The 11,496-nt window shown below is 35.6% G+C and overlaps 1 protein-coding gene across 1 annotated transcript in view; it reads left to right on the plus strand.

The window, feature by feature from the left end:
* Window positions 1-228: 228 nt before the first annotated feature.
* st14a (ST14 transmembrane serine protease matriptase a) overlaps window positions 229-11,496 on the plus strand; it is a 16,768-nt gene continuing 5,500 nt past the window's right edge. Inside the window, exons 1-16 of the mRNA XM_016237650.1 lie at window positions 229-238; window positions 3,700-3,882; window positions 3,987-4,117; window positions 4,214-4,284; window positions 5,163-5,323; window positions 5,863-5,895; window positions 6,922-7,156; window positions 7,247-7,389; window positions 7,501-7,604; window positions 7,692-7,792; window positions 9,105-9,241; window positions 9,424-9,528; window positions 9,620-9,727; window positions 10,344-10,457; window positions 10,613-10,726; window positions 10,822-11,005. Of these exons, the coding sequence (XP_016093136.1) occupies window positions 229-238; window positions 3,700-3,882; window positions 3,987-4,117; window positions 4,214-4,284; window positions 5,163-5,323; window positions 5,863-5,895; window positions 6,922-7,156; window positions 7,247-7,389; window positions 7,501-7,604; window positions 7,692-7,792; window positions 9,105-9,241; window positions 9,424-9,528; window positions 9,620-9,727; window positions 10,344-10,457; window positions 10,613-10,726; window positions 10,822-11,005 (1,934 nt within the window). The remainder of the gene's footprint in view (window positions 239-3,699; window positions 3,883-3,986; window positions 4,118-4,213; window positions 4,285-5,162; window positions 5,324-5,862; window positions 5,896-6,921; window positions 7,157-7,246; window positions 7,390-7,500; window positions 7,605-7,691; window positions 7,793-9,104; window positions 9,242-9,423; window positions 9,529-9,619; window positions 9,728-10,343; window positions 10,458-10,612; window positions 10,727-10,821; window positions 11,006-11,496) is intronic.

Below are 11,496 nucleotides of genomic sequence, written 5' to 3' on the forward strand. Positions count from 1 at the left end.
AGTGTATTACGTGACTGTTGACCTGTATAATACCAAGTGTATTATACTAGCAAATGAGACGCACTACATTGCAAAAATAAAATTAATATTCCTTTTTACAAAATATTTACTCAAAACAACACAAATTTGACTAAAGAATATGTGAAAACATAATGTTCACCCTTTGACAGGGCTGTTTTAAAAATCTCTTAATGAGATCTCAGATATCGGTCTGCCACTAGTTTGGACATGCTTGAAGGTAAAAATAGTGACACAACTTAACTGCATTACTCAGCAGTTTGATAACCGTAAATCAACACTCCCAGAATTCCCTGTATGACACTTCATATTTTATGTTTTTTTTGTTTGTTTTTTTAAATAGCATGTTTCTTCGTTTTTTCTTATTAGACGTGTACATTAGGGTTTAATCTTACATCTAATGTTGTTAAATTAATGTTTATTGCATTATTTCAGTTTCATGTGTGTCACCACGATGGGGTTTAGTGTTTGTGTGAATGACACTGTGTGAAACCTTCTATATATAAGAACTACCCTCCGCAGCTCGTAGAAAAGCTGTTTGTGATGAGTTTTGGTTCATCATGTGACTTTCTCATCACCACCAGTGCATTTCAATGGTTCAAAACAGATATTAACACTTCAATATGTTGGTTTATTAACATTACATCCGTTAATGAAATACAGTATTTTATTGTGAATTTAAGTTCAATCTGTAAAACCTAAAATGTTGCTACCATATTTTTTACGGTGAAGTTCTGGCAACCACAGCTGCCGGTATTTTACTGTAAATGTCACAGATTTTTTTTTACAGTGTACATTATGGCTAACTTGTAGCTGAGCACTGTTGTGTATGCAACACAACTGATGTTTCAATGCCTTCATTAATCATTTTTTAGTTGAATGATCCACACCACAGCATGTTATTGTATATTTGCGTGGTGTGTGTAGAGATGCACGCATTCCACAGATCTGTTACGACATGCTTACGGCAGTTAGCTTTACTATGAGACAACACCCCCACAGATGAAACCTGAAAATGACTCGGAGGATATCCCACTTATTCAGCAGTGATCAGCTGCTTTTCATGCATCATGCATGTCATCATAGAATGTATGTTAACCGCTAAACCCAGGTGGACTTCACTCATTTACTAGTCTAGCTACTTTCATTGCTCATTGACTTAAATGTCTTAAGTTCACACCAAAAGCAGGTCTGATTAGAAGAGGAACGATTATTCTAGTCTCTCATTACTTAGCACTGTTAATGTGTGACAGTTTGTAAAGGTAATAAAATTAAGTTTAATTGACCATTAGAACATCCTGATCATTGTTATTAAATCTGTGGTCTTAAATATGCAGTGGCAAAGAGAAAACTACACGGACAATACAACTGTTTAGATGTCCTTGAAAATCTCATTGGGGACTGGCAGTTTATATTTGGCTTCAATGCATGGTAATGGCAAAATCCAAAGCCTTTGTTTCATAAAAGTTTCCTTTTATTCCATGAATTCCAGCTCAGGTGGGACTTTTTGTGTTGGCACATTTTTTTATGCAAATTAAATAGAATATAGGTCATGAACAGTGTCATGTGACGGCAGTCTGAGATAACTGAGACAACCAACGTTTATGAAAGACACAATTGTAGGCCAGTGTTTCATAGTGAACAAAGCACACTTCCGTTCAAAAGTTTGGGGTCAGTAAGACCTTTTTGGAATTCATACTTTTATTCAGTATAAATACTTTTTTAACTATTCGTAAAGGACATGTATCACAATTTCCATGAAAAATATTAAGTAGGGCTGCACGATTAAGACAAAAATCATAATTGTCGATTATTCCCTTGAAATTGTAATTGTGATTATTAATTACGATTATCACAATTTACATTAAATGATGTTTATACCATTGTTTGATGCAACTGCATGCCGTATTTTTATATGAAAATAAACAAGCTGAAAACACTAACTGAAAAACTTAGCATCGGATTGGTTTCTTCTTTAAATAATAAAAAAAGTTAAAATATGAATGGTATTATAATGTTATACTAAAATTAAAATAATGGGGAAAAACCCTTAAGATAACATAGCATATTAAGCGTGCAGAATAACGTAAGTGGACTTTAAACGATTACGTAATTGTGGCATCCATAATTGTAATCGCGATTAGAATTTCGATTAATTGTGCACCCCTATTAAGAAGCTCAACTGTTTCTTGTCCACCAAATGAGCTTATTAGAATGATTTCTGAAGGATTATGTGACACTAAAGACGGGAATAATGATGACAAATTCAGGTTTGCGTCACAGGAATAAATAGCATTTTAAAATATATTAAAACAGAAAACTGTTATTTTAAATTGTAATGATATTTCACAATATTGCTGTTTTTACTGTATTTTTGATCAAATAAATGCAGTCTCGGTGAGCACAAGAGACTTCTTTCAGAAACATTAAAAACTCTTACCGACCCCAAATTTTTGATATAGTGCACTTCACATCAAGGGTAAACACTCTTTTGTCCCAAAGTCCTTTTATTTATTTTAGACAACTGTTTTTACACACAAATTGAGAGCATTTACTGAAATGCAATTCTAAAAATCCTATTGAAGGTTAATACTACTCACTGAATAATACTCATTGAATACAAAAATAATTATTGTGTTCTGCAAATATAGCGAGCTTTTGATGTTTCACCATTGGTTTGATTATAATTGCGCTAACCACATGGAATAGCATGTCCTATTATGCCGCCGCCTTCCATCATCAGGCTTATTGTGTATCCAGTGTGCTGTGTCTTGGTTTAAAGTCAACACTGCATACATTCTTAATACTCATTCCTGGTGTTATTGTGTATGGTTCGTCTATAGTCCTTTATTAACAGCTGCAACCTCACTTCAAGGACAAGTTCCATTCTAGTCATGGACACTTTTCACGATTCAATCAGTTTAGCGTCATGGATAAAATTCACAAATACTACTTTTTTTTGTATTCTTAAACTTTCTTATGAAAGGCTGCATTTATTTGAACATAAATACAGTAAAACAGTAATATTGTGAAATATTATTACAATTTGAAAGAACTGTTATCTATATGAATATATTTTAAAATGCTATTTATTCCCGTGATGCAAAGATGCATTTTCAGCATCATTAGTCCATATTTCTTTGAATACAAATTTCAGTGAACAGCATTTATTTGAAATAGAAATCTTTTGTAACATTATAAATGTCTTGCTGATACTTTTGATCAAGCATCCTTGCTGAATAAAAGTATTCATTTAATGTTTTGTATTGTTAAAGAACACATGACAATAATTAGTAACTACAGTAAAAAGTAAAAGCAGTCCTAATTTTCACAACTCACCCAAACATGGTGTCTATGATGGATGTCATTGCTTTATAAAAATTGAGACACTGCCTCTCTCTCCTCCTCTGAAAACAAGGCCCATGTAGACTTTGAAGTTGCATGGAGCAGTATGAGCATCTAGGGAAGTGTTCTGATGCTGCTCTTATATAATGCCTATGAATCTGTGCTTATTCTGTCAAAAAAAAGCTCTGCAGTTTTCTGTGTATTTTCTGTTCACAAATCAAAATCTCATTCTGTTGAGGATATGTGCTGCAATTGTCATGTTTTATTTATTTCTTCAAACTGACTTTTATGTAGTTAAATTCAGAGGCACTGGAATTTACAGAGAAGAGTAAAAAGTATTTTGCCTCTTTTGTGTTCAGGACAAGGACTGGGACACAGCTGTCACATTCTTGCCAGCATCGGATAATAAAAAGCTGGAGAAGAAGAGGGGCCCTGGGAAAGTTGGGATCATTGTTGGTCTGGTGATCTTGGCAGCCGTTTTGGCTTTGATCATTGGGCTTCTGGCCTGGCATTTCCACTGTAAGTCAGTACTGCAGCCACAGACAGCTTCACACGGTTACCGGTGTCAGTCATGATAGTGCTGATCATGTGTTTGTTGGTTCATGTCTCCCTGGTGTCTGCAGTCCGGAAAGATTTGAAACTACAGAAGATTTACACAGGCTCGCTTAGGATAACAAATCAAGTTTTTGTGGATGCATATGAAAACTCGGACAGTGCAGAGTTTAAAAGCTTGGCAAACCAAGTCATGGATCAGGTGAGAACCAAATTGATTGAAACTATTATTTTTTTTTTCATAGTAATGATAGTGAAATGTTATTTAATTTTAAAAAAATTTTTTATTCATATTTAGCTGAAGTCAATGTACTCAGAATCTCCAGAACTGTCAAAATATTACATTGGTTCCAGAGTTCAAGCCTTCAGGTACGTTTACATGTGATTGTCCACATTTTTTTAATGTTTTTTGGTCATGTGCCCGCTTTTAAACAAATGGTTAACCCAAAAATGTAAATCGAATCACCTTCAGGCCATCCATGATGTAGATAAATTTCTTTCATTGAAACAGATTTGGAAAAATTTGCTCACCAGTGGATCCTTTGCAGTGAATGGGTGCCGTCAGAATGAGTGTCCAAACAGCTGATTAAAAACATCACAATCCACAAGTAATCCACTCCAGTCCGTTTGTGTCTTGTGAAGTGATACGCTGTGCTTGTTCATAATCCATAAATTTGTCCATAAGTCCATAATCCACCATAATGCTTGCTCTGGTTAAAAAAAAAAAAAAAAACTCCCCCCTTTTTTTCCCTCCCCATAAATTTGGAAAAATTTGCTCACCAGTGGATCCTTTGCAGTGAATGGGTGCCGTCAGAATGAGTGTCCAAACAGCTGATTAAAAACATCACAATCCACAAGTAATCCACTCCAGTCCGTTTGTGTCTTGTGAAGTGATACGCTGTGCTTGTTCATAATCCATAAATTTGTCCATAAGTCCATAATCCACCATAATGCTTGCTCTGGTTAAAAAAAAAAAAAAAAAACCTTCCCTGTTTTCCTCTCACATCAAAATCCACTGATGGACTGGAGTCATGTGGATTATTGTGATGTTTTTATCAGCTGTTTGGACTCTAATTCTGACGGCACCCATTCACTGCGGAGGATCCATTGCTGAGCAAGCGATGTAATGCTACATTTCTCCAAATCTGTTCCGCTGAAGAAACAAATTCATCTACATCCTAGATGGCCTGAGGGCGAGTACATTTTCAGCAATTTTAATCTCAATCTGTCTGTCTGGATTTCTGCAGTGAGGGCAGTGTAATAGCTTACTATGAGTCAGAGTTTGCTGTTCCAGTGGTACAGGAAGCAGCAGTGGATCGGGCTGTGAGCAGCTTAAGTGAAACATATAGCACCAAAGTTCGCAGAGCTCAACAAGGTCCCCTGGTCTTTGATCACGTTGTGTCTTCAGGTAATACTTTTGGATGGATGGATCTCATTAAAACGTGTCTAGGTCCAATTTTTCTGTAAAATCTAAATTAAACATTATAATTTGCATAAACAAACTTTGGATAAAGAGACTTCTGCATTAAGAAACTTTGGATTACCAAGATGACGCCACATTTCACTGCTGGTTATATGTTCAATTATTGAACCTTGTTTAAAGAAACTAATTTACAAACTTACAAATAGTACAACAGTAATCAGATGTATAAATATACGTTAAACAATATATCATTATCTTTTGTATTACAGTAATGAGGGGGAAGTGTGCTTAATTATCATATAAAAATGTCCTAAAAATGAAAAGCAATTTAGATTTTTTTTCTACTTGTGTTTGTGGGGTGAAATGTGACCTGGTTCTTGACCGGTTTTGTGAGATTCACCTAGATACCGATTCTAGTTTGCTTGTTATATTATAGAATATGTGAATTCCCATGATACTGAAGCGCAGATTGATGTCTTCAGCCTGACAGATTTATAATAACTGTGTCGATCTTTCATTAACAGCTCTGGACACACGTCTGTTCTCAAAAGCCAGGAGTGAGTAGTGCATTACTTATTATCTGTCATATACTCTGTTTTCCAAAACCTAGTGAACTGCCTCCATAGAAAGCAATTAAAGATATCATAGATGCGCTCATAACAAAGGCTGTTTCAAAAGGTAACCTAATGATGCTAAGGGACCATATTTTTGCAAATTTTAGGCAGCATCAGCAATCCCATAATGAACTGCAGCAAGGCAGCAGACATCTTAGAGCCCTATGAATCCATCTTGATTTTTCCCAAATTCTGTTTTATTATTTCCTAAATTCTTGTTTGTTTCATGTTTTCCGTTTTAATTTTTATGGATTCAATTTAAATAGGTGAATTACATTTTAAAAATTACAAAGGGTGCCTAATCAGTTGAATTTATAAAACTATTTAATAATATATTAAAATGAATAATAATAGTGGCCTAAGAAATGTTTCATTTTTCAGAAATTGTGTTGTTTCTTTAGATTTTTCTGTATTCTGTGGTGTTTTAATTTATTGAATACAAATGTATTATCAAAAACTGGTAATCAAATAAATGCACACAACATTAGCAATGGAATTAATCTATTAAAATGTTATCAAATGAAATTTGAACAGTTCTTTAAAAAAAATTTGGGCAAAAGTGCTGCCTGACAGGATTACTGTTTAAAGTAAAACATCATTGAAAAGTTATAATATTCCTTAATAAATAAGCTGCATTGTTGTTGTTATTACTTTGGGAGCTCAATTCTATCGTACAATAGTAATAGATTTCTGTCATAATTTCTTCAGGTTAAATTTTTATTTTGGTGGTTGTGAATCTGATGGTAGTTTTATCAAATGAAATGCTGAAATACTCATAAGGTAAACTCTCTTATTTTGCCAAATATACAGTAAATTCCACTTTTATGACCAAATTCCGCATTTTCTTGTCACGTAGTGAGACCAACCTTCAGTAGGTTTTGGAACAGGACTGTATTCCCTAAGCAAATTCAAACTCATGTATCCAATAATAAATGTGTAAGATTAACCTTTTGTTTTCTGTATGTCCAGCAAGTACGAGATTCGCCCAGCATGCCAGGAGTTCTGCTGAAGAGACCATTAAATCACCGGGTTTCCCTGACCAACCTTACACTCCAAACTCCTTTGTGCAGTGGCAGCTCCGGGCAGATCCAGGCCACGTGCTGAAGTTGTCTTTTGACACCTTCAACCTGGAAAAAAACTGTTCAAATGACTTTGTGAGAGTGTACGACTCGTTGGTCGCCATGGACAAACACCTTATGGCAGAGTGAGTTGTGTTTGTGGATGTAGCACCATCTGGTGGCTGTAAATGCAACTGTAAGGGATTTTGATGCAAGTTTCTTTCTCTCTTAAACAGGAAGTGTGGCTTTTATTCGCCCAGTAATCCCTTAACCTTCATCTCGTCCCGGAATGTTATGTTGGTCACCTTTGTAACCAACGAAGAAGAGAATTTTCCTGGTTTCAGAGCCCGTGTCACTCAGTTCAGTCGAGATAGCGGTGGTAAAAATGAATCCTTGCTGGCTGAGCAAAAACATACTTGGCTGATTAATAGTCCAGCGTGCTTTACTCTGAAATTTTGAGTCTCTCTCACTGGTTCTCCCCTTTTAACAGAACTTGCATGTGGTGGTAAATTGAGTGGATCCTCTGGTAGTTTTAAATCACCCAACTTTCCCAGTTATTACCCACCCAGCACCACATGTCAGTGGGACATCGAGGTAAGACAGAGACACACATTTTGAACCAGTTATTGTCATGATTAACCGCGTTTATAACGGTGTTATATCCATCTCTATTGTTTAAAGGTTCCTAATGGCAAATTCATCAAGTTGAAGTTCCCCAAGTTCATGGTTTCTACAGGGAGTCCGAATTGCCCAGGAGATAATGTGCAGATTGTTGGTAAAAGGTCAGTAAATTTAAAACTATAAAACAGTAATTTATTTTTTAGACATTTCACAGAATTGACTCTTGTACAACAGTTAGTTCTGGTCCTTCAGTCAGGCTGGGTGATGTTCCTCCAAGAGCGCTGATAAAGCGTATGACAGCATTGGACTTTTCACTTTTGGATATTCCTCTATTTTTTCTTTTTAAAAAAACATGTCTAAATATCTTTATATCATTTATTTTGAGAAGAAAAGGTTACACAAGAAAGGGTTTGTCTTCAGTAAAATCTAATCAAATTGAGTTAGATTTATGCTTGAAACAAGAAAAAAAAACTTTGGTTTAAGAAACTTAAATTAGAATATAAGTTTATTTATTTCTGTATCTTATCTTTAATCTGTATCTGATGAAAGTATCTTGTTTAAAAGACATTATATATTTTACTGGAGAACAAGATAGAAATATTCAGTAAGAATATGTGAGTGGTTCGGTGGTTGTCATTTTAGAGCACATAAATACTGAGATATTTATTGTATATATTTAAAAGACTGAAAACTATAGTGTAATTTTTCCTCTCAGATGAAACATAAATAAATCACTAAATCTGACTAATAGCAGTATAGTCAAGTTTTATTTAAAAGTAGTGTACAGTACACTTGTTATAGAAACAGTCAGTCTGGGTTTAAACATTTTGTTCAAGGACATGATGGTGAAGGCTCACAATCAACTTGTTTGTGTGTGTGTGTGTGTGTTTTATTATTGCATAAAGGATACAACTGACAACATCAGTTTATGATATTTGTCACTTTTACAGCTTTCCCAACTTGCAGATATCTTATTTAATGAGAATAGTCGTCTAAAGCAGAGATAATTTATCTTGGAATCACGTCACGAGTTCTTCATGTTAATAGCAATTCAGTGTATCTCTTTAAAATATTTTCAATTTCAGCACAAAAACAGCTGTTCACAAAGAATCAAAGAAGTCACAACAATCACAAAAGCTCATACAACATTCATTCACTAACAAAAATGCATTTGGATCAATAGGGGTTATACATTCAAATCACTTGGTCCAGTAATTAAAAAATGTATCTCTCTGAAAGTTCACATGAAATGCTATTTTCTCCATGGTGAATATTTTTTAAAACTTCAGTACAATCTTGTATTTGTGGAGGATTAGGTTTATACCAACACCTAGTTAGATTTTTTTTTTTGGATCGGCTACTGTGGTGTTTAAACCTACAACCTTTAAGTTCCCCAGCCCAGATCTTGAACCACCAGTGCTTGTAATCATTTAGCTGGAGATTTCATACACACGCTTGCTTGTTTCTTTGCAGCACATTGTGTGGGCAGCAGCCTGCTAATACCATGGTTACAGTCAACAGTAACCAGGTGTCGGTTGTGTTCAAATCGGATTCATCACAAGTAGATCGAGGTTTCAGCGCCACTTATGAGGTCTTTGAGCCCTCTGACCGTAAGTAAAGACATAAAAAAAGGTTCATAAGTAAAAACTAGCAAGAATGGGTCAAACCTTTCACTATTGTACTGTAGTAACAGTCTGGCCTGAGGTGGAAAAAAATTGACTAATTGATGCCAGTTTTTAAAGTGGTGTCAGTGTGAACATTAAAAAGTCAATTCAGTTTCTGAATCTCTCAGCCTGCCCGGACCAGTTCCAGTGTAACAACAAACGCTGTATAGACCCATCCTTGCGGTGTGACGGCTGGAACGATTGTGGTGATGGCACAGAAGAGAAGAACTGCAGTAAGTGCTTAAATTCACACACAGAATTGCACACTTGCTCTCTGAATATGAATTTGAGTTCAGATATAGAGTGTTTGAATGTGGATTTCAGAATGTGACGCCAGTATGATCCAGTGCAGAAACGAGGTCTGTAAGCCGATGTTCTGGCGGTGTGATGGCATAAATGACTGTGGAGATGACACAGATGAACTTAATTGTGGTAGGACCCTTTTCTGCTTTCCTTTCTCTCCTGTCTTTTCTTTCAGTTCACCCTCTATTATGCATCCAAATGTGAGAAATACTGCCTCCACAGGCATTATAGGGAAAAGGCATGAACACCCAGGTGAATTCATTGGTTCTGTAACATTCAATATACAAGACAGCATAGATGTATTATTTATAGGCTTTTTAAAATATTCATCACTGTTTCTACTAGGGCTGCACGATAAATCGCATGCGATATTTAACACGCATCTTATCAGTAAAGCCGGTTCTTTAATCAGCGGTAAATCTCCATCACCTGCGTGCTTTCACATTGAGCAGCATTAACTACACCGAGCCGTTGTTCACTGACGAGCTGCGCAAAACCACGTTCATATTCGCGCGATTTTTTGCGCAGCTCATCAGTGAACAACGGCTCTGTGTAGTGTATTGATCAAATTCAATATATGATGTTATTGTGATTTGAAAATTGCTCTGAAACCGTTTCCTCAGGAGGTACCTGGTTGACGTGCCAGACAGGAAGACGACTACCAGCTTCAGTCTTCTCTCTTCCTCATTCTCTCCCATGCAAAAACACCTCCTCACCTGGTTTAACATAACCTCTTCTCTGGCAGGATGTAAGATTGGAGAATTCAAATGCAAGAACGATCAGTGTGTCTCAGAGAAGCTGAAGTGTGATGGGAATCCTGACTGTAAAGACGGCTCAGATGAAGATGGCTGTACAAGAGGTGATGATATGTTAGATAAAGAATAATACAAGCCTGTTTATTTATTTTAGTGTTATTTTTGTTGTTTATTGTGTTTAAAAATATTCAGAGAATATATTTCGAAAGCAGTTTCCTTCTCTACGTTCTTTCTCATTGCTTGTCTTTCTGTCTTACAGATATTTGTAAAGTGTCAACGTTTGCGTGCAATAATGGCAAATGTATCACAAAACAGAACCCTATGTGCGATGGACAAGATGACTGTGGCGACAACTCCGATGAATCCAGCTGCGGTGTGTGGCATCTACTTCCTCACATCTATTCTTCAACACATATTCTGCATTGTTTAATCTTGATCTGTGTTCTCTCGCCCTTACTTCTCCTCTAGACTGTGGTAAGAAGGCTTACACAAAGTCTCGAATTGTGGGTGGGCAGGAAGCAGATATGGGCGAGTTCCCATGGCAGGTCAGCCTGCACATTAAAAACTCTGCACATGTTTGCGGTGCATCAATCATCAGTGACCGATGGCTTGTGACGGCGGCCCACTGCGTTCAAGACGATGTCAAAATCAAGTAAATGTTCTGTTTGTTTCATCTATAACTTTCACTTGAGAAACTACACCATTAACTAAAAATTTCTGGCCTCAAAAACCGCTTGGACACTTACACTACAGGTCAAAAGTTTGGAATAATTAGGATTTGTTTTATGTTTATGAAAGAAGTCACCAAGGCTGCGTTTTTTTTAAATTATAAATACAGTAAAATGTTATGAAAAATTTAAATAACTTAACTATTTGAATATATTTTAAAATGTCATTTATTGCTGTGATCAAAGCTGAATTTTTTGCATCATTACTACAGTCGTCAATGATTTTTCAGAAGTCATCTGTTATTAATGGTGCTCAGTTAATAATGGTTCTTTTTATTGTCAAAGTTGAAAACAGGTGTTGGTGCTTTTTTTTTTTTTTTTGAAAAAGTACTTTTTTTAGAATTTTTTAAAGGGGTCATATGATTCTTTTTTTAAAGATCATTTTTTTTTGTTTTTGGTGTAAAAGAATATGTTG

The sequence above is a fragment of the Sinocyclocheilus grahami genome, unplaced genomic scaffold (genome assembly GCF_001515645.1).
Source record: "Sinocyclocheilus grahami isolate Dianchi unplaced genomic scaffold, SAMN03320097.WGS_v1.1 scaffold521.1, whole genome shotgun sequence".
NCBI lineage: Eukaryota > Metazoa > Chordata > Actinopteri > Cypriniformes > Cyprinidae > Sinocyclocheilus > Sinocyclocheilus grahami.